Source organism: Lutra lutra, chromosome 3 (genome assembly GCF_902655055.1).
Source record: "Lutra lutra chromosome 3, mLutLut1.2, whole genome shotgun sequence".
NCBI lineage: Eukaryota > Metazoa > Chordata > Mammalia > Carnivora > Mustelidae > Lutra > Lutra lutra.
The window spans coordinates 197,130,731-197,154,569 of NC_062280.1; the positions used below are offsets into that span (position 1 = coordinate 197,130,731).

General features: G+C 40.6%; 2 protein-coding genes across 5 annotated transcripts in view; both read left to right on the forward strand.

Annotated features, from left to right (window-relative positions):
- The window catches only part of TNFSF13B (TNF superfamily member 13b), an 80,677-nt gene that overhangs the window by 136 nt on the left and 56,702 nt on the right, over window positions 1–23,839 (forward strand). The window lies entirely within an intron of this gene.
- ABHD13 (abhydrolase domain containing 13) lies at window positions 67–19,794 on the forward strand. Of its 4 annotated transcripts, XM_047720384.1 has the most exons (5): window positions 67–335; window positions 1,036–1,396; window positions 1,507–1,636; window positions 2,907–3,025; window positions 14,743–19,794. In XM_047720384.1, exon 5 carries the CDS (start codon window positions 14,763–14,765, stop codon window positions 15,774–15,776), a length of 1,014 nt encoding a protein of 337 aa, XP_047576340.1. In that variant the 5' UTR covers window positions 67–335; window positions 1,036–1,396; window positions 1,507–1,636; window positions 2,907–3,025; window positions 14,743–14,762; the 3' UTR covers window positions 15,777–19,794. The 4 variants fall into 4 exon arrangements, with proteins under 4 accessions (XP_047576340.1, XP_047576339.1, XP_047576338.1 ...); XM_047720383.1 differs by having other exon boundaries at window positions 1,036–1,636; XM_047720382.1 differs by lacking the exons at window positions 1,036–1,396; window positions 1,507–1,636; window positions 2,907–3,025.

Here is a 23,839-nt window from a genome sequence, read left to right on the forward strand (position 1 = left end):
TCCGCGCGGGCCACCGTCGCGGGGACACCCCCGACTGCGGTTTGTGCGCATGCCCGGGAGGGCGGGTCGGGTTCTCACTCAGGGGAGGAAGGCGGAGAGGAGAGCTGGTGATGTGGGAGCCGGCGGGGACATTTGCCGGCGACACCGAGCGTGGGCCGGAAGTGGAGGAGCCGAGAGCGGCGCCGCAAAAGCTCCGGGCTAGACCGTGGCGACGGCGGCGGCCCCTCGGCTGGCGGAGGACGATGAGGAGCGACGGAAGCCGCGCGGGGGGACTCTGCTGCGCGGCGCCGGGTTCCGAGTCCGCGGCCGACTGCGCAGCCTGCGAGCGGGTCTAAGTAAGTGCGGTGCGCGGCCGCCGGCCCCGGTGCGCTCCCGCCGGGGTAGGGACGCGGGGGGCGGCCGGCGGGGCCTCCCCGGGGCTGCGCGACGCGGACGGGGGCCGGGCGCTAGGCCCGGACGGAGGCGCAGCGTGGCCGCGGGCGCGCCGTTACCGACGGCCCCGGGTGCCGTGCGGCGACCGGACCTGGAGCCGCTGTCCGAATCCGCGCCGCGGCGCTCCCAGCAGCGCGCCGGGACCGGGTACTGGGAGACGCCGCTCCCCGCCCCCGCCTCCCCCGGCCTCCCCCGCCCGGAGCTGAAGCGCGCCGGGAAGTCGCCAGCTGCTGGGGCGCGGGGACCCGCGGGTCCACGCGGGGAAGTTTGGGGCGTCGAGGAAACCGCGCGAGCGCACCCCGCGCGGCGGAAGCGCATCGTGCTGCGGGTTTCCGTCAGCATTTATTTTTTGCAAAATGCATCAGTGGTGTGCCTGCCGCGGGTGTCCTGACCCCGAAACCGGGGCTTGCTTCTGCAGCCGCTTTACGCAGGTTTGCCGGGTGGTGGTCACGGAGTGAGACCCGCGAGACCGGACGGGCTGCGAGCTCGGGGGTTGGATTTTCATGGAGCCCCTCCCGGCTTCCTTCCGCACGGGGTAATACTTCTTTGTGTGCACGCTTACATTCATCACGTTTTCTACGAGAAAGTTAGATTTCGTTTCAGGAAGGAGCAGTTGGCTGTAACCGTGCGCTGTCCTCTCCTCAGTGCCGACCCGAACCACCGACTGCTCCGTTCAGTAACTGTGCAGGCTCACTGCGCGCCCCGCACGGTCTGCTGAGAGCGTGGAACCCAGTAGGTGCTGCCCCGGCCTCACGGACTGCCCGCCGGTGCGAGACAGGTGCCCGGTTCCACCGGGGCAGGCGGTGCCCCCGTCCGCGCGTGCGGACGCAGAGCGTGGGGCGGGCGCCCAGGACAGGGCCAGGGAAGGCTTTCTGAAGGAGCTGCTACCCGAGCTGGGTTTTGACAGAACGAGTACGGCATTGCCCTAATTATTTCCTGTGCGCAAGTACTCAGGTATTCTCCGGTGAGTCTTCCCCATTATTTAATGCAAGTCTAGCAGGACCTGTAGCTGTGCTTAACTTTCACTTACCCTGCTCTGGTGGATCATAAATCACTTTAAATTTTGTTTTATAGAAGCAGCTGCAGTAACACACTACCTATTACATTGATCCCAGCAGTGTTTCAATTACACGTTTCATCTCGCCTTTACGTGTGCGGAAACAAGCATTTAGAGATGCTAAGTGAGTTGACGAAAGTCACCCAGGTAATAACAGACCGAGCTGGAAAACGTCTCTTTCCACTGCGCGGCACTGCTGCCCATTGGTCGTTGATCTGGGATGATGCCTGTAAGCCAGCTCCTGGCTGTCTGTACCTCCCGATCCTGGGGCCCACATGCCTTCTCAGGCACACCTCCAGCCCCTTTGCCCTCTGAGTGACAGGATTTAGGAACCAAGCTGTTCTGGGTTAACAGTATCACTTAGAGATAGGTTTTCCTATGAGCTCCCATCTCTTGTTTCTCATCTCAGGGGAATCTATTCCTTTGTCTCTGTCTTTCACTCATTTAGGACTCAGTGATAACTCAGATTCTAAAATCTTTCTGGTTCTTGTTTAATCACTCCGGGAAGGCCTGAGGCCCATAGATGCCCTTCCTAAATTGAGACCAAAAGAGTTTCTAGTTTTTCTAATTCTTCTAATTAAGATGATTTTCCCTCAAATGATACACTTCGTAGTGAATTGTTATATTTTGTTACTGTTTCTAATATGTCTTAACTCCTACAGCAATACGTTCCAAAGTTGCGGAGGAGGAGTATTTCTAGGGCTTGAACTATATGCATTAATGAGGTAGCCTGAGAATCATTAGAAGAAAATAATTTTTAAGTTCCATCCATCTAGTTTATATAAAGTGGCTAGAACAGTACCCCCTTCATAAGTTGGAAGTTTCCTGAAGTTCATTATCAGTCTTAATTCTAACATTACTATTTGCATTTTTAGCCTTTGTGGATTGTTTTAAACAATTTTTTTCCTTGCAGCTGTTTATAATCTCAGAACAAACTGTGATTGGCTCGCATAGTGACAGTGATCTGTCATCTTTGTTCTGTCAGAGTTCACTGTAGTTGCCAAGTCTCCCATGCTACAAGTAAAGGGGAAGCACACACATGCTCTCCGTGTGGCTGTCGGTACATGTGTCTGAGGTTTCTGCTCAGCGGGTTTAAATCCCAGTTCAGACCGCTCTCTGAACGGTTCGGTTCCTATCCAACATTTCTGTAGGCTGTTGTTGTTCATTTGTCCCAGAGGACTATTAATACCCCCTTTTTCATTATTGATGACATGTGGGTACCCATTAGGGAAGTAGATAATTCATTGTGTGGTGTCTCCCGCACACTGATAGCTGCTTGTGTTTCCACGTCCGCTGCGCGGCTGCCATGATTTCTTCACTCCTCCCTGCTTAGCAGACAAGGAGATACGTTGATGTAGGAGGGTTGAACCCGAGTGCTGTGGTACTTGAAATGTGATTGGAAACTGAATTCCCTCAGAGGAGCTGATGAGCAGCCTGGGACCCTCCTGTCCCTTGTGATCTTGCCATTAGCAGTGACACGTGGATTTGGTGTCTGTGGTTTCCAGCCTTCACGTGAACCCGTTCTGTCACTTGGAGGTATGCTTGTTAACAAATGATGAGTTTTTATTTTTAAACAAGCTGTTCCCAAAATTACCAGTTTGAGATAGACTTAAGGGCCTTTAAAAAAAATAGTACATTCATGGGTGAGGACTTTCTCCATTGCATGTGTATAACTGGTGAACCTTCAGTCAGAGCGTCTGGGGGAATTTGTCTTTCACGTACAGGTAGACATCTGTACTTTTCGAAGATCTTGGACTGTTGGCAGAATCAGTAAATGACTACACACTGTATAATACAATGTAAGCACTCGCAATTAAAATAATTAAGATAATTAGCATTTACTTTTTTGTATGATAATTCCAACTTTTAGTAAAATATAATTTTAAGTACGATTGAAAGAATAACCTATTTGTCTGATCTACTCTGCTATTGAGGCAATGATAATTAAAATGTATTCATTCCCATAATTTAAGTTTTAGTTCTTGATTTAAGTTTTCTTTTCTTTATGATTTGTGGATACAATATAGCTCGATAGAGAACTGATCTGAATAGATTACAGACTTCAGAGGGAAGTAATAATATTTTTTGGCAAGGAAAAAGTTGATGGTGCTTGTTACTCTGGACTTGAAATTAATCTTTAATGTAGCATTTGCCATCATGTCATTACTTTTTATTGGAGAGACTAACCCACGTTCCATTAAGTAAAGCAAAAACAAGACATTTCAGAGTTCATGAAAACTCATGATAGTTCCCTGTATATTCCTCACTCTTCTTTCTCCCTCTCAGTAATTACATACTCCTAAAACATGCTATGTTTTATGTGAGGGTTGCTCCACCAAAGTTATTTTCTACAACTTTAACTCTGTGTGCTTTAAAAATATGTTACTTGGACAGTAGTGGTCTGGGAAGGAGACTGAAAATGTATGATGAATAAAATACTTCACAAACCTCAATTGAAATATAAAATCACTGTGTCTGTGCACATTGGAGATTTCTAGAGACTCATTTTTAATCTTGGTGCATACTTAGCTCGCTCACTAACTTTTCAGTTACTCATTAAAGTCATATAACTCGGCCCTCCAACCTTCTACTGTACTAGTTAACAAAGACTATTTATAATCTAGTGCTTATTTTCCAACTCTACCTTTACTTTTTCTCTGTCACCTATAAAATAGAACTTGTGAGATCTTACGGATTATTCAGGTAACAGCTTCCTTCTCCAAATGTGGGAACCGAGACCCAAGGTAAAAAAGTGGTATGTGGGAACACCCATTCAAAATGGCCATATTTAAATGTGGACTTGGGGGGCACCTGGGTGGATCAGTGGGTTAAATGTGGACTTGGCTAGTGATCTGAGAATGTGTGAAGCAGGAGTCACTGAGTACAAGCCTCGCCCAGAGTGACACAGAACTTTTGCCTAGGCAGAAAGTTCTCCCTCCAGAGTTTGCCATCTGTCTTCTAGTTTATGATCCTTGGGAACCTGAAGAATGCTAGGTGTTTTTATTAAAGATATTTCTCTTCCAGAATCTAGCAAGTTTTAGCAACCTGTCTATATTATAATGCACAAAATATTTAAATTACTGTAGTAAAAAATTTTAAATTTTTTGGGGGGGGGTGTTTCTGGTTTTATTTTATTTTATTTTATTTTTTTTATTTAATTCCAGTAGAGTTAACATACAGTGTTATATTAGTGTCAGGGATTTTTTTTTTTCTGGGGATGCAAAAATGGTTCATTATTCTCAGTCAGCATGATGCAACACATTAACAAAGTGAAGGATAAAAATCATAAGACCATTTCAGCGTTCAGAAAAACCATTTGAAAAAATTGGACATCTGATTTCATGATAAAAACTGTCCACAGAGTGGGTATGAGGGGATCTTTTTCAACATAATGAAGGCCATGCGTATATTAAACTCACAAGTAATATCCTATTCAGTGATGAAAGACTGAATGCCTTTCACCTAAGACCGGGAATGAGCCAAGGAAGTGCACTTGCCCCACTTTATTCCCCTAGTACTTGGAAGTACCAACTGTAGGAATCCTATTCGATGTGGCCCCTGCTCTCCCTTCGTTGTGGAGTTTGTTCCATCAGTCTTCTAGTGGATTTCTGGGGTATTCAGGATGATTTGATAGTTACCTAGTTCTCCCCCATAGTACCTCATTCTTAATCTGAAGGAGTCAAGTTTCTGGAGGAAAAAGACAGTAAGGTTGTATAGTTAGACACTTCGGAACAGTGGTTTTCAAACTTCCTGGTCTCAGAACCTCTTTACCTTTTAAAGAATTATCAAGGATGCCAAAGTGTTTAGGTATATGTGTACTCTAGAGAGAGATATTTACTGTGTTAGAAATTAAAGCTGGGAGTTTATAACGTATATAACATTTTAAAATGGCAGTAAAAAGTTCATTACATGTTAATATATTTTTTTCGAGACCAGCTGTTTTGAGGTGTATGGCATTGTTTTACATTTCTGTAAATATCTTTAATGCCTGCTTAATAGAAGGCAGATTATTATGTTTCTGTATTCATTCTCAGAAGGTAGGTTGTTTTAGGTGAACTGTGTGAAGCAAATCAGGTTCATGGAAACTTGTAAAGAGAGGAGTATTACAGATGTTCTTTGATATTGGTCCAATACTCAACAGGTAGTAGTTTCTTAAGGGCTGGTTACATTGTGGAACCTGAAACTTGAATCAAAGAACTTTTGTCTTTGTTACATTAAAATCCATTGGTTTGGGACGCCTGGGTGGCTTAGTTGGTTAAGCGGCTGCCTTCGGCTCAGGTCATGATCCCAGCGTCCTGGGATCGAGTCCCGCATCGGGCTTCTTGCTCAGCAGGAGCCTGCTTCTCCCTCTGCCTCTGCCTGCCACTCTGTCTGCCTGTGCTCGCTCGCTCTCTCTCTCTCTGACAAATAAATAAATAAAATCTTTAAAAAAAATAAAATCCATTGGTTTGTCTTATAATGAATTGTTACTTCTGCTTGATGATGTGACAGCATTTATTGCTCATTTGGAACATACTTGTTTGCTGTGTGGGGCAGATTCTTTCAAATGTTGGTAATCGAAAAGGTTATCAGAAATTGCATTTGCTGGTACCATCACTACCGTGATGCCAGCCGGAAAGCCTCTGAAGTCATGGGAGGCTGTTGGCAACTTCACATTCGTTTTCCATAACATGTCTGCCGGCACCTAAGGCTGAATAACCATAGTTTGTCAGTGGTCTTTTTAAGTAAAATTGCTATCACCTAAAAAAAGCAGCTAGTTCAGCTCTCGACTCTGAATTTCAGTGCAGGGCCCTAGAGCTTTTTGCGTCCTCTCCATTTTGTCAACATTCATCACACAAAATGTTAGAGATGTATACTTATTGGCTGAGATATAAGTAAATTAATAATTTTTACGGCTTTTTCAGTGACATTCTTAAGTAAAACTGACTTTTGGCTCCTTTCCTGGAGTTCATGGGGATAAAGAATGGGACTCCTGGACTCCTGCCTCTGCGTGCCGCTGCCTTGATAGTTGCTCAGGCGGCTGCAGTCCTCCAGCATTGGTTTCGCACCATTCATGCAGCAGTGAAAAGCCAAATTGTGTCTTAGTGTCATTATAACATGGATCTTGAAGATACCTCAGAAGGGTCTTGTGGCTCTTAGGACTGTGCAGTGCAGCCACTGGCATAGAAAGGTCTGAGGCCTAATAAGGACCTTAAAGATCATCTGCTTCGACAGCTCTGATTTCCTGGACACTGTGATTGCCAAGTATTTACTTGGATTATGCTTGAATACTTCTAGTTCCTGCGAATGATTGTGCTCAGTAATAAAAATAAGTGGCATAGATAGCCATTTGATGGCAAGTAAGAGAAATCCTTAATCGTGGAGTTGTGCTTTGTCCTGTTTTTAAAAGTTTGCGTAAATTTCCACTTGGTTTCTGTAAGTAACCAAGCATGATGAAATGTAGAGATTACTCAAATTCTGTTGTAAAGGACACATAGTTGCTGTATTTAAGGGCAGTTGTGATCTTTGATTGTCTTCGTGTCCTCTGTGATTAGATCAGTGTATGTTAGACATGCGCTGTGACATGTGCCCCTGTTTCCTGAGTAGATCATGAGTCACTTGAGAGTCACATGAGGTAGGATCTGCACATATTTGTGGCGTTGTCTTTCGTCTTTATGTAGCAGGTAGGATGCCCTGGAATCTGCGGGCCTGGGAAACCAACTCTGGGTCCGCTCCAGGGGCCTGGGCTGGCTTTGAGAACCTCTACCGGGATTTGTGGTTGTGTTCTGAGGACTCATGTCATCGACGAGGAGCGTGACTTTGGTACTGGTCTCTCTCTCTCTTTTTTTTTTTAAGCATCAACTTAGACAATATTTACTTAAATAAAATGGAACCATTTGCAATTCTCCCAAGTACATATAAACGAGGGAGTGCCTGAGGTGACTAATTGAGGTCAGGTGAGCGTTCCTGTCACCGGCTCCGTGACTTACACCCCGCTCACGCTGCAGCCAACGTGATGGTTCTGACAGCTTCACGGCTTCAAATTGTTTTTATTTTTAGTCTTAAATTGGTGACTGTGTACTCATGATGGTCTAACATTTACAAACCTGAAGCACATGGAGCACTAAAGGTGAATAAAACAAGTTAATGAGGACCATACATTCTCAAGGGGATCATCCCAGGTCTGGGGTTCTGTTCATGATTAAAGTGCTTCTGTAGTACATCAAGAAGTGACTGGTACTTCAAAACCGTTCTTTTAAAAGGAAAACGACCATATCTACTTTGTCTAAACATTATAATAAAAATTAGTAGTGCTTCTAACAGATTGTTTTTTTAAGATTTTTATTTGAGAGAGAGCGAGCAAGGGAGAGAGAGCTTCAGCAAGGGTGGAGGCAGAGGGAGAGGGAGAGAAGCAGACTCCCTCCTGAGCTGGGAGCCTGACTTGGGGCTCGGTCTCCTGACCCTGTGATCATGATGTGCATCACAATCAAGAGTTGGCCACTTCATCGACTGAGCCACCCAGGCGCCCCTCAATAGATCATTTCTTGAGAAGTGCTTAGTAATATCCGTTTGATGACTCTGGTCACTTCATCTAAATAAAAAGCACGAGATTATTTTTAATGTTGACTTTTTTCATTCAAAGTCAAGACCTGTGCATGTTATAATGATGTGCTCATTTTACCTGTGTTTTTTAAAAAAGTATTTGTTTGCACACCATGTGTTTTTTTTTTTAGTAATTAACATAAAACGTACAAAATGTGAGGGGAGGAGAAGGATGTGGTTATTTGTAGATAAGTTTGAGGTGTCAGTGAGCATCAGATACTCAGGGAACAGATAAATTGTGATTGGAGATGCAGTGGACATAGAGAATTGAAGTAAGTTATATACAAGTGTGATAGTTCGAGCCATGAGAGAGAATGAGATCGCTGAGGGAAGGGAGGTAGATAAATGGTCAGGACCTGGGAAGATACCGACTTTTAGGGGTGTATCAGAGGGAGGAACACTGGGATTTGGGTATACTGGAAGCCGAGGAGGATTCAGTGTTTAGTGTTGCTGAGGATTGTGGTGTTGCAGTGTGAATTGAGAAAAATCCATTGGATTTATTAGCAAATGAGGTTTACTTTTTTTTTTTTTTACTTTTTAATTTTTTACTAACATATAATGTATTATTAGCCCCAAGGGTACAGGTATGTGAATCACCAGGTTTACACACTTCACAGCATTCACCATAGCACATACCCTCCCCGATGTCCGTAACCCACCCACCCTCTCCCTACCCCCTCCCCCCAGCAGCCCTTAGTTTGTTTTGTGAGATTAAGAGTCTCTGATGGTTTGTCTCCCTCCTGATCCCATCTTGTTTCATTTTTCCTTCCCTACCCACCAAACCCCCCATGTTGCCTCTCAAATTCCTCTTATCAGGAAGATCATACGATAGTTGTCTTTCTCTGATTGACTTATTTTGCTCAGCATAATACCCTCTTGTTCCATCCACATCCTTGCAAATGGCAAGATTGCATTCTTTTGATGGCTGTATAGTATTCCACTGTGTGTATACACCACATCTTTGTCCATTCGTTTGTTGATGGACATCTAGGTTCTTTCCATAGTCCACTATTGTGGACACTGCTGCTGTGACCATTCGGGTGCACGTGCCCCTTTGGATCACTACATTGGTATCTTTAGGGTCAATTGCCAGGTCATAGGGTAGCTCTGTTTTCAACTTTTTGAGGAACCTCCATGCTGTTTTCCAGAGTGGTTGCACCAGCTTGCATTCCCACCAACGGTGTAGGAGGGTTCCCCTTTCTCCGCATCCTCGCCAGCATCTGTTGTTTTCTGACAATTTTAGCCATTCTGACTGGTGTGAGGTGGTGTGAGGTTTACTTTTTATGAGAGATCGTGATGAGGGTTCATGCACCAGATTCTTAGATACTAAGAAGAGAGTTCCTGGAGTGGTTAAAGCCACAGGTAGACGGATTTGAGAGACATGTGAGACCTTGTGTGATAGCGTAGCAAGAGCAGAACTGAGAAATGGGAATAAGTCATATTTAAATGCAGGCATACGGTTAAAACATAGTAATGTAGAATGAAAGATGAGAAGATACTGGTTGACTGAGTTTCTGTTGTCTGTAGGTCTAATGCTCTTTCCTTCTCAGCAACCCTTCTAGTTAGTATAAACTTTGGTTTAACTTTGAATGTAGAATCTCATCATCTCTCTTTGGCTGTTCAGTATACTAAGGTGATATCAGCAAATGCATTTGAGCATACAGAAGAACCTGGCAGATAATCCATCTCTTTTGGCAACACATTTCATAAATGTTTTGCCCCATAGATGCCCCTGTAAAATGTACAGTTGCCTTGTTTATTGCCCATGACCAGCAGCAGTGGTCTTGGGTTCAACTGGATATTCACGCTCAAGACCTGATAGGCCATACCTGGTGCTCTCTCTTTCCCCTTTTTGAAAGATAGGGGATACAAGACGCAGCACATCAGCATCAGGTGTATTGTTCCCCAATAATAGCTAAGGTTAGAGGAAAGATGACGTGGGTGGGAGCACTTGCCACTCTGACTTAGCTGCTTCCTGCTCCATGGGAGATAGTATCTTTTGTAACAGCACCAAGGCCTTGCACCCAGGTGCAAAGAGCACACCAGTTCCAAGTCCAGTCCCCACTGAGAGAAGGCTTTCTTTATAATTCCTACCGGACATATGTAGCCCTACTCAGTGTTTTCTCAGTCCAGATGTAGCTCACCACTAGGGGTCAAGTTTACCACACAAAATGTTGCTTGGAAAAAGCTGGCATCCCACCTTTATGAGGTTTCCAGGGAAACAGTACTAGAAGGTTAACCAGAGGTCATTTTTTCATGCTGGAGAAAAGGTTTTGTTAACCCTTTACTCACACTAAGTTATTGACAAAATATATGGAAAACTTGCATATCACTAGCTGTATGATCTATGAAGTGGATTGTATTAGAGGCACTGTTCATTTTCATTGCCTTTCATAACATCTGGGTCTACACAAAGTTTTTTTTTTTTTTTTTTTTTTTTTCTAAAGATTTTATTTATTTATTTGACAGAGAGAAATCACACGTAAGCAGAGAGGCAGGCAGAGAGAGAGGAGGAAGCAGGCTCCCTTCTGAGCAGAGAGCCCGATGTGGGGCTCGAACCCAGGACCTGGGATCATGACCTGAGCCGAAGGCAGCGGCTTAACCCACTGAGCCACCCAGGCGCCCCCACAAAGTTGTTTTTACATGCCAGCAGATGGCTCTAGTAATTGTATTTTGCTGATAGTTTTAATACATTTAGGAAATTAAAAAAGTCCTTCCATATATTAGGTTTGCTTGCCTCAATTCTTTAAGACCATAAGATCATAGAAGTGTGTACTCGCTCGCTCTCTCTCTGTCAAATAAATAAAATCTTAAAAAAAAAAAGAGAGAGACCGCATACACACTTTAGAGCAGTTTTTATTCACCTGTCCTTAAAGTTGATTTCCATTTGATATTCCTCCAAATGGACTGACTTCGATTCTGTTTTCCACGGTTTAAGAATATAAGTTTATGTTGTTTATCACAAAGTCATTTAGTTAAGGTGACTTTTCAGCACTGCTTTGTGGAAAACTGCAAATTTAATTCCTCTTATTTCTAACCATAAGTAAACTCAAATATGCCATTTTTCTGATGTCCTGTCCTAAATATATGTATGTCCAGTGCTCAGAATACAGTTATGTTGGCTCAGAAGTCTAATAAGTTAGGTATATTACTGGATTGTTCATTCAAAAAATATTTTAGTCTTGAATATATGTAAAGTGGTGTACTACCCAGTAGGGAATAGAGTAGTGAAAAAGAGAAAGACAGTTCTTAGGCTTATAGATTTAAGTTCAATATTGTATGTTGAAATTAGAAATTACAGAGCCTGCTTTAAAAGGATAGTTTTTCTAAGTTTGAGTAACTGAAAATTGTAACTCTTTTTTCTATGTTTTTGATATATTTGTATATATGAGATAGTGCAGTAGTTTTTTTTTTTTTTAATTTGAAAATTGGTCAATTCTTGATTATCCAGGATATAGGAGCCCTTATCAAATTTCTAGATTTGTTTGGTACATTCTGATGTTGATGCTGATTTGAGCAGAACATGCTTAGGAACATAGTAGTACAGCTAGAAATACGAGTCACAAACGCAAATACAGTTAACATATCTCTATAGCATTTGTAAATGCTTTTTAAATTAGTTTCATTTGGTGATGCTGACCGGCTTTATATATAGGCATTTAAAAATTCTCATTCTACTGAGAAAGAAATTTAGACTGGAAATAAGTGATAAACATAAGATTATTCAGGAACTACATGGTAGAGCAGAATTTAAGTGGATGAAATTTTACTATGTTTTTTTTCCTCCTAAATCACCAAATAAATGGTACTTTGAGTTACTCCTGTCTCTGGTAACTGTCATAAATGATTGGCTCTAACCATGGAAAAGATAGTAAAATTGTTCACTAAAGAAGTTTCTTAAATGGTATCTTATTTTCCAAACAGTGCAATGCTCTAATATGTTTGTATTTTATCCCAAACCCTATTAATCATAATCATTACATACACAAACATTTTTATTTTGATGTAAAAAGTTAATGCTGGTGTGTTTTTACATTTCTCCAGTACACCTGTTGGGTACAAATGACAATCACTGATATCAGTTATAATTAAAAAATAAAAATAAAATTAAGTAAACAATAGATGAAAAGTTTGAGTGGGCCAGATGTGTTGCTGAGACGTGTCCACTGTGTTGAAGGCATATAGAGTAGCTCTGCCTGATCTGAGCACTGTAGCTAAATTGCTGTCATAGGTTGTAGAGGCATGGATTGATGATTGATCTGCAAAAGTTGTCAGTATTGAATGTAATTGGCTTATTTGGCTGCTATAATGCAACCACTTTCAATCTGGTTTTTAACCAGTTCTTGATATCTGCTGCTCAGGGATTGCTGCTTCTACAATAGTTAAGCTTGAATTTTTGTTTTACCTCACATACCTGCTTTTCCCTGGCTTATCACAGAGCTCATTGTAATAAAACTTGCTACAACTGGGTGGCAGTGTTGATTTCAGAGAAGCTTCAGAAAAATGTCCTGTTGTCGGTGTACATTCACAGTCATTTGGATAAGAACTCAAATTTGAAAGTCTGTGTTTACAGAAATAGACATGTTTGGTTAGATAATGGTGAAAATCAAATTTGTTAAGTCATCTAACTCATCTTTATAGCCAATCCAATTTAACTTGGTTTTATGATTTTTTTTTCAGTGTTTAATTCAGTGAATGAAAATGTCACATTTATTAGCTTATGGAATACAGTAAAATTTAAAAAATCAGTCACTAACATAAAATTTAATAATAACCTCATTATGGTAGTTTTATTAGTGAGTAAAAGAGAATTTAGTATTTTTTTAAGAAGAGAATATGCAGTGGAGGAAAGGTCAGTTTCTTCAACAAATGGCGCTGGGAAAACTGGATGTCCACATGCAGAAGAATGAAACTGGACCCTATCTTACACCATAAACAAAAATTAACTCAGAAAGGATTGAGGACTTTTAGGACCTGAAACCATAAAACTCCTAGAGAAAAACCTGGCCATAAGCCCCTGACATCTGTTTTGGCAATGATTTTTGGATCTGTGACATCAAAAGCAGGGGCAACTAAAGCACAAAATAAGTAAGTGAGACTGCATCAGACTAAAAAGCTTTTGCCCAACAAAATGAAAAGACAGCCTCCTGAGTGGGAGAATATATTTGCAAATTATATATCTGATAAGGGGTTAATCCCCAAAGTATATAAAGAACTTACACAACTCAGTAGCAGCAAAACAAACAGTATGAGTATGAAATGGACAGAAGATCTGAATAGACATTTTTCCAAAGAAGACATACAGATGGCCAGTAGGTATATGAAAAGATGTTGAGCATCACTAATTATCAGGGAAATACAAATCAAAAACCACAGTGAGTCATCCCGTCATTATCTGTCAGAATGGCTGTTATCTAAAAGACAAGAAATAAAGGTTGGCAATGATATGGAGAAATGGAAACCCTTGTGCCCTTTTGGTGGGAATGTAAATGGTGCAGCCACTATGAAAAACAGTGTGGAGGTTCTTCAAAAAATTAAAAATACAACTACCATATGATCTGGCAATTCTGCTTCTGGCTGTTTATCCAAAACCACTGACTCAAAAAGATGTGTGGACCCACAGGCTTATTGCAACATTATTTACAACAGCACAGATACAGAAACAACCTAAGTGTCCTGTAGGTGGATGGATGGATGGGCAAAGAAAACGTGATACATACAGACAATGAAAATAAAAAAGAATGAAGTCTTCCAGTTGTGACAAAATGGATGGACCTGAGAGCATTGTGCTTCCTGAGCTAAGTCAGAGAAAGACAAGGAAAAACAACCCCCAAAACTAACCCCCCTCCCACACCTAAAACAAAACAAAACAAAGTCCCCAAACCCCAAGTTTAACAGATACAGAGAACAGATTGTTGGTTGCCAGAGTCAGGGATGGATGAAATGGGTGAATGTACAAACTTCCAGTTGTAAAATAAATAGCCATGGGGATAAAATATACTGTTTGGCAATTATCATTAATACTGTATTGCATATTTGGAAGTTTTAAGAGAGTAGATCTTAGAAGATCTCATCACAGGGGAAAATAATTTTCCAGTTGTGTATGGTGACAGATGTTAGCTATTTACTGTGGTGATCATTTCCCATTATATATAAATATCCTTATTTTGTACACCTGAAAATAATACAGTGTTACATGTCAGAACTCAGTACAAAAATTTTTTTTTTCCTCAGCCTACCTGGCTCACTGGTGGGCACACGAGGAGCTTTGGAATCACGCTCTTTGGCCTCTGGCCTCTTCTGCCTGAGGAGCTGGGAGCACAGCTGTTGACTTACGCCCCGGAGCCTCCCTTCCCTCATATACAAATTTGGGAACATGGCCTCAACCGATTCTCTGTCAAATCAGGGAGAATGCCTTAATGAAAGTACCAGCCAGTAATTAAGTACTTTTTTAAAAAGGAATATCATTTGATAACTGTTTGTGTTTCATAAATACAGTAGTGGCAGGAGAGAGGAGACTGATGAGAACAGAACCAACAGGGGAATCAGAGCATCAGTGGGTGGAGCCTTCAGAGGAGTCTCCTAGTAGCATAATTTATTATATCGTGGATCTAACTTTTTAAATAACGTATGTTGAATTACTGATTCTTTCTCTCTCTCTTTCTCTTTAGGATACTTACGGAGAGTGGCCATGGAAAAGTCCTGGATGCTGTGGAACTTTGTTGAAAGATGGCTAATAGCCTTGGCTTCCTGGTCTTGGGCTCTTTGCCGTATTTCTCTTTTACCTTTGATCGTGACTTTTCATCTGTACGGGGGCATTATCTTACTTTTGTTAATATTCGTATCAATAGCAGGTATTCTATATAAATTCCAGGATGTATTGCTTTATTTTCCAGAACAGCCATCTTCTTCACGCCTTTATGTTCCCATGCCCACTGGGATTCCCCATGAAAACATTTTCATCAGAACCAAAGATGGAGTGCGTCTGAATCTTATTTTGATAAGATACACTGGAGACAATTCCCCCTATTCCCCAACTATAATTTATTTTCACGGGAACGCAGGCAACATAGGTCACAGGTTACCGAATGCGTTGCTTATGTTGGTTAACCTCAAAGTCAATCTTTTGCTTGTTGATTACCGGGGCTATGGGAAAAGCGAAGGAGAAGCCAGTGAAGAAGGACTCTGCTTGGACTCCGAGGCTGTCCTAGACTATGTGATGACTAGACCTGACCTTGACAAGACAAAAATTTTCCTTTTCGGCCGTTCCTTGGGAGGAGCCGTGGCTATTCACTTGGCTTCTGAAAATTCACACAGGATTTCAGCCATTATGGTAGAGAACACGTTTCTAAGCATACCGCATATGGCCAGCACTTTATTTTCCTTCTTTCCGATGCGTTACCTTCCTTTATGGTGCTACAAAAATAAATTCTTGTCCTACAGAAAAATCTCTCAGTGCAGAATGCCTTCTCTTTTCATCTCTGGACTCTCTGACCAGTTAATTCCGCCAGTGATGATGAAGCAACTCTATGAGCTCTCCCCGTCTCGGACTAAGAGATTGGCCATTTTTCCTGACGGGACTCACAATGACACGTGGCAGTGCCAGGGCTACTTTCCTGCCCTCGAACAGTTCATCAGAGAAGTCCTCAAAAGTCATTCTCCGGAAGAAATGGCAAAAACTTCCTCTAACGTAACAATCATCTAATGTTGTTCCTTTTGATTCATGCACTGTATTTTAATTTGTGCAGAATGATAAAGAATGTTCCTTCCTAGAAGTGTGTTATGTCTATATTTGTCTGAAGAGTGACATTAAACTTTGAAAGGACTTCAGTGCTCCTCTGAGATGATCCAAATAGTTTTTTACATTTGAAGAACTAGAATTCTTGGGGCTCTTTCATACATTTTCATCCAACCTTTCGATGTGGTTATGTATCCATACCTTTAGTTTAACATGCCAGTGTAATAGCACATTGCATTCAAAAGTTTCTTGTTGCCTAAGTGGTTTGCCCTGTGTGACACTCGGGTTAACGGCGGGGTGCGGAAGGAGAGTCGTAAACGAGAAACCTTTGAGTATTCTGCCTTTAGTAAATACCGGGACAATCATGGTAAGCAAACGTAGTCTGTTAGCTGCATTCTTCCCCTTAATAGTTAAAATGAAATGCATGATGGTATTTTATTCCTTGAATTATGCAATGCAATGTTTTTAATGTAAATACTACCGGTCATATACCGATGTATATGGGTAACCTGGGTCATATCTATTTTTATGTAAACTCTATTTTGTTCTGGGCAGGAAGTGAAACTGAGGCCTGTGTGCAGGTTGCCATGGACTTTCGCTCTGGTGAATGCTGAGATCCAGCTTTTTCTTACAAATAAATAGGACCCCATTTTTTCAATATAAATGTACCGTGTTTTGTTAGGTACAGTCTGGATCATGGCATGTAAAAATAGAAATTTAGAATTTTACTGCAGCTTTGATGTGCATATTTGAACTTTTTAACATTTGTAATTTTGGTGGCAAAGAGAATTTTAGCTTCTGTCAGTTTTGTACGTCTACAGCTAAACCACTAATAGCAGTCATAATGACAACTAGAACTTGTTTAAGAGTTAAATTAGCAAGTCTTACATTACATGATTGTACATACTATTTTACAGAAATTCCCACATTTGATTTTTTAAGTCCAGTATCTAGGTATATCTAGCCCACTAAAGTCAAGGTATCATTTATTGGACTTTTTGAAAATAAAAGTGACAAAAACAAAAGCAAAAAAGCTGTTTTTTGGTTTAATGTTCCACTTGTTACGATAGCATTGAAGGACAGTGTCAGGAAGTCTTATTTATTTCTCTCCTACATGTAGGAATGTGGGAGTGAAGGAACTATAGAGCTTTTTTTTATGGAACCTACCACCAGATCTAGCAATTAAGTGGCTATAAGTGAGTAGTAGTATTTAGACATATAGAAGAGTAAGAAAAATCTTACTTAAAAAAAAAGAGCCCCTTTAAACTTGCAGGATTTACCTTAAAAAATATAAGCTATGAGGTATTATTGTGCTAAGTTGTTTCAAGTCGTCCTCAAAAATTAGGTGTAATTGAGCTCTGTCCATTACATTATGTCAGCTTTAACATACCATATTTTGAATATTTCAGCTATATTTATTGGCTTTGTGCAAGTAGCTAGAGCAGAGAAATAGTGGGTCAACGTTCTTGACCTTAATTATAAAATCTTTCCATGGAGATAGGGCTAGAAATACTTTGCCACATAGCATTCTTATTCACTTTATGTCAGTATTTAGAAAAAAATACATTCTAGCAAGTATGCTAAAGGATGCTGTTTTTCTATAAATTATTGTTAGAAAGTCGTGCTTTTTAAAAAAGTTGGTAATCCATATCGTGGAAGGTGTATTTTTATGTATAAATTCACCACGATTAAAGGATACATTTCATCTTGTCAACCATTACTATGTAGAATGACTATCCTAAATAGTAATGTATTAAAAAGAAAAGAGTTAATACGACAAATGTAGTGTCCTTAGACGTGAGCTTACTTGGCACACCCGAGACTTGTATCATTCTTTGAAGCTTACAGAGCATCTCCTCTGTGTGTTCCTGTGATGATTCAGTCTCCCGCTTGGGGAGGGGCTTGTGGACTGCAGTTGTAAATATTATGCTGATGAAGTATAAAAGCTTTTTCTTCATCGGTGGTTTGTTCTTATGCTGCTTTTGTTTGTCCGTTTCCTTTTTTAGGGTTTATAAAGATTTGTTTTTGTTTTTGTTTTCCCTAAAGCCAGGATTTCAAAAGTCCTAAAGTACTTGTGTCCACCCCCACCTTCATTCCCTTGGGATTAAGAGGCGTTTCTTCCTGCTAGGCAGAGGGAAGAGTGTGTTTTGGGTTGTAGTACATCTTTCTTTCCTGGCTTCTGTATTTGAGATTTCCTTAGGTGGGGAGAGGGGGCCCATGAACCCCTGGCATCATTTTTTCAAAACGTATCCAATTTTGTGGCCAAAACAGTTTGTCTTAATTAGATGTGAATTCTTCATGGGTCACTCCTTCATTTAGACCCATGTCTTAGTGGGAATAGAGGTGTTTCTGCCTTGTGTATTAATTTCTGGCTCGTTTTGGGAGAGCAGCTCTAAGAGATGAGGAATGAATTTTAAGTTATTAAGCTACTATAATTTTGGAAGTCCTAGGGTGATTTTAAATATGGCAAAATACAAGTTGTATTTAGATCAAAATTCATGATTTTAAAAGGGATTGTTGGGAGAAGGGTGAATAGCAAAAAGGATACTAAAAAGGATTTGCAAAAGATGGGGAGAAAAAATTTGTGACAGGCGAGAGATAAAAGATACTAAATGAATAGAACTAGCTGGAAAGGGAATGTGATCTGGTTCTTGAGTGTAGGTCCAGGAAACGATTAACTGAAGAGATCGTCAAAAAGGATACCTGATAGTGCAAAACAACACATTTGTATGCAAGGCGTCTCTAACCAAGAAAGTGACTGGAGCACCTGATGTTGCAAATAATTTTGTAAAATTGAAATCTTTACTGAAATGGTATTTTCAGTTTTCTTTTTACTGGGCAACTTAATCTTATTTTTTCATGATGAGCTGTGGGTACTTGGTAATTACCCAAATTCCAGCTTTGGTAATATGTCAGTTACATTCTTTTGTTGAAAATTCATACCACTGGATGCTTTTATATTCATCTTTTATTTTTGTAAGATTTAGTTTGAGGTGGAAATAGGTTTGTTTGGTCAAATTACAGAATGAAGGCCATGTTCAGCTTTATATAAATATTCTCACAATCTCCGTTTAAGGGCAGTTTTTAGCATTGAGTCCCTTTCTTCCTTAAGGTTGGGAAAAAATAAGGTAAACTTCTACCTAGGATGTCACAGAAGTCACTTTTAAAATTAGATCATGACTGAGATATCCTGAACTCTTGCATTGACCTCCCCCTCTCCGTTTTTCCTATTATGTTTGACAAAATAATGAAGAGGGAAAAAAAAAAAAAAACTGTGAGAAATATTCGTTATAATGCTTTCAGATTATCCACTTAAATTTATGTATTTTCATATCACTCAGGTAAAGTTGGAAATGACAGAGCACAGACATCTATTTTTTAAATCAGTAGGGTAGAAAATGAAAAGCACTTCTGTTTATTTATATTACCATATATGCACATCATCTAAGCTAATCAGAAATCATATATTCATTTGTATAGCAAAATGAATGCACTCATCCTAACTACAGTCAACACATTTTTGCCAAAAGGCACAAATATACCTCCATTTATATTTTGTATCTAAAAATGTAGTTTAAAAATAGGACTGCGTATAAGAGACACTTTTTACAAAAAGTGCCATATACACATAATGTAACAGGGATGAGTGTGTGGTGTTCAACATAATTTATAAGTTTCCATCAGTACAGTGAATACTGAAAAGTCAAGTTGTTTTCGACTTATTCAAGGATATCCAGGATAAAATAAGTTAACCCAGTTTCATGATGTAAATCATATTTTTGTTATTTGCCATATTTTATTTGAAGCAGTAATACAATTTTATAACTCAGATTTGAATGTTATCATACATGATGTGCTGGCCATGGCAAGCAAACATTTACTTTTTTTTTTTTAACAATAAATTTCTTTTAGAATATACTTTCTATTTTTCTGTACTGACATATGCAATAAATTGATAACATTAAAAGTTTGATTAATGTCTTAAGGTAGTTTGTATTCAGTCTTTTTTTCCCCCCAGTTTTCTATTAACCTAAATTATATGATAGGACATTAAGGTTTCCTAAGGGTTAAATAAAATTTCTGAATGCATACAGAAATTAATGAATTTTTATTGTAATGGTATGGTTGATAAGTAGAAGTTAGATTTATATTCTCTTCATATTATCTTCCCACAGAAGACATTTCATGTAGGCTCATAGTAAATATTTTCTTTTTTTTCAAAGGTTTGGTTTTTTTTTTAGTTGTTTTTTTTTTAAGATTTCATTTATTTATTTGACAGAGTCAGAGACAGAGAGCACAAGCAGGGGAAGGGGCAGAGGCAGAGGGAGAAGCAGGCTTCGAGCGGAGCAAGGAACCCCATGTGGGGTTCAGTCCCAGCACCCTGGGATTGTGACCTGAGACGAAGGCAGACGTTTCACCGGCCGAGCCACCCAGATGCCCCGTGAATAGTTTCTATATATGAACCACTGGTGATTGAATAGGCCCCAAAGCATTTGATGAGTTAAATGAATCTAGGAATGAGTACATTTTAACTACTGATGGTCCTATTGCCTTCAGATCTCATGAAGTGCTTTCTCACGGAATTCTGGTCTTTTTTCCTCTGTTACTATGGAGTTGGTGGTTTAGGACAATGTAAAAAGGCCTGTTACGCATTCAGTCTTTAAGAGTCTGTAGCTTGGTTTCTCTGACAAGAAACTCACATGCTTCAGTAGCGTCAGAACCAGTTGGATGATACGAAATGTATGACAGACCATTTTAAACGGCCCCTACGAGTGGGGGTGAGGAGATCCCTTATCGGAGGCCACCATTCCATTGCAGATGTGGTGGGAGAGGCGATCTCCCGTGTACTTTCCTCAAAGACTGCTAACCTGAATCTGAAGAGAAAGTAGTTTTTTAAACTACTCGTTCTTATTTTCAAAAAAGATACTTTCACAGTCCTATTTCCCAACTCTTGCTTTACATCCTATGACATGCTGAAAGTCATGGGCAGTTGGATCCGGTTAAAGAATAGAACAGTTACCTTATTAACGAAAAAGGAGGGAAAGACATTTTCTAAACACCTACAAGGGTAAGACCTGCATGTAGGGCGTGTTAATGGTCATGGAATTCCCACAACAAAGCTTTGAGTAAATCTCAAGAGTGACTTACTCGTTAGGAACACTTCCAAAAAATGGGCCATAGATCAAAAATTAGGAATGTTACACAATAAGCCACATTTTCCCAGAGCATTTATTTGTGTTTCTGTGGAAGATCTAGTGGTTAACCTTATTAAGACTTCTCATTCTCTCTTTCAGCCCTTGATAGATAAGCAAACTCAAAAGAAATAGGGACATCCGTCTCCATGTTGTGCAACAGATGCTTTTGAAACCGATCTCACTGTTTATTTCCCTAGTCCCACCATACGGGTCCCTGACATTATTTTATAATAGCACTTTTACTGAATGATTGTGACATACTAAGTATTGTTCTGACTCCTTTTTGACATTTAATTCTTGATCACTAAATAGTGAACTGGTTTCTAACTTGGCTGATCTCACTCCTTGATCTTTGTCCTGTTTTAACTTGCAAAAACAACTCCACACCTTTCGCTATCGAAGGGCACTTTGTGACTGCATTTCTCATTAGATCAAGAGTCAGACTTCTTGGTCTATAGGGTCCTTCACAAGGTAATCTTAACCTTCTTCTAAAAAGTGGCTACTCTTTCGTGAATCAAACTCGTTTCTCTCCTATGCACTTACGCCCTGTGCATCAACCTCTACATCGAATGTCCTTTCACCTTGCTGGGCTCCCACACCCATAACCCAAATCCACGGTAGCTTTAGGAGTAGTGTCTCCGCTTTCTGAAGATTATGGCACTCACTGCCTTTTGTAGTTTGGTACTTGATTATATTCAATTCGATTATTTTTTAAACACACTGTCTCATTTCCCGTTTGTATGTCTTGGCTTTGCAGTAAATCAAGGTGTGGCAGCCTGCCGTGCGATTTCTTTCTGTCTGACGTAGTGCCTAGCACAGTGCTAAGCACCTTGTAGTGCTAAGTGTGTTTTCCGTGTGGCCTGTGCTCACTGAACTTGGTCCATGCTTTTCCTTCTCTAAGAACGAGGAAGATGCACAAAGGCAATTAATGTAACATTGTATATTTCTTAAAGGTTTAGATTTAGAATAGCAGCAAGTGAAGGCAAACGCACACACACACACACGCACGTGCACACACACACTCCCTAGTGGGTAATCGAAGTAGAAACATCAGAAGCTGTCTGTGTGATTAGATCACCCTTCAGAGGTGGACAGGGGAGCGATCATGCAGGACATGTGACACTTGCAGGATCTAACTTCAGCTGAGCAGAGGAAAGAGACAAAGATGAAAACACACCTAAAAAGAGACTGCACAGAAGGAGGGTATGAACAGAGATCAGACGTGATCACTAAGCCTGGCAGTAAATAGAGCTGATATGGGACTGCAGAGTTAGCAGGCACACCAGCGGAAGGCCACAGGACCCCTTGTCATGGGATCTCTCTTCTGGGTGATAGAGATTATGTCCCAGTTTTGTTATCTCCCATTTATTTTTAATCATGTACCTGTAATTCACTTTTTAAAAAATCTATCATGATCCCTATAGTCATTTTTTTTTAAACCAATAAGGTATGCATTTAATGTGGCATATTGGTATTTTTTGTGGCCTTAATCCCAGGACGTATTCCTTGGATTTTTAGGAGTTCCAGGCTCCTCTGTAGCGATCCTGCAGGCAGGCCTCTGAACACAGGACGGACTGGGTTAGGGGACAGCCCAGGGGCAAGTTCAGCATCTCTGGAGCAGTTGGTAAACAGTTGTCATTCTCACTTAAAACAGACCTGAAGTTGAATGACAACTGTTGTAGTATTGTTAAAATCCCTTCCAGTTTTGTATTTTACCATTATCTGTTATTTGGGCTTCCAGCATTTTACTCGTTAATGTGAATTACAGACTCACAAACATCAAGCAGACTAAACTTGGTGAAGATGGGCACAGTTCTTCTCATCTCTCCTCATTGCCTTGGGCACACAGCTGGAATTCAGTAAATACCAGATGAGCGAAAAATATCCCTTGAGTATAGCAAATACTCCAATATATGATGATTTCGATGAAAAATATATATCGGTACATTGGATTCCAGAGACACTATCTGCGAGAGCAGAGGCCCCCAGAACTTTCAGGAGTCTCTGTATCCGTGTGTGCTCTCAAAAGCTTGTAAAGGCTGCAGCGTGCACTCCGAAGGTAAGCTAGGTAGTGAAGTTAAGATGAGTACGAAGGTCATAGCCACGTGCAAATGATGTTTTCATGACTGAAACACAGAAAGTGTTTCTGTCGAAACGAAGTGACATACTTCGTTAACTAGAATACCAGGTAGTTGGGATAGGTGGCTAATGATGTTTTATACTTTTTTTCCATTAAGAAAATGCAGCCTTATCTTGGGTGATTTAAGCATCTCCTACACTCTTGAAGAATTGTAGGTTCTAGGCAGTCTTCCTGTAGGTCCTAATAGAACTGTTCTGTGAAGGCCAGTTTTGCTCAGTTTGACCTCGTATTTACTGTAAGTATTTTGCATACCTTAATTACTTGTCTTCCATTTCCTAAGGGTGAGCTAATCTAAAATATAAACCATTTGCATTCTAATATATAATTTGTTTCCCTTATTAGAATAATTGTTGCTTAGAGCCTAAAATGTAAGAAAATATATTAATGAGTAACTCATTGCCCTTTAATTTTTATTTATTATGAGTAGATCTGGAGTAGAAAGGCCGAGAGCAAGTCTGCCTGAGGAATAGTTCATAAAAAGGTCACTTTAGTGGGCGCCTGGGTGGCTCAGTGGGTTAAAGCCTCTGCTTTCGGCTCAGGTCATGATCCCGGGGTCCTGGGATCGAGCCCTGCATCGGGCTCTCTGCTCAGCGGGGAGCCTGCTTCCTCCTCTTTTTCTGCCTGCCTCTCTGCCTACTTGTGATCTCTGTCTGTCAAATAAATAAAATCTTAAAAAAAAAAAAAGGTCACTTTAG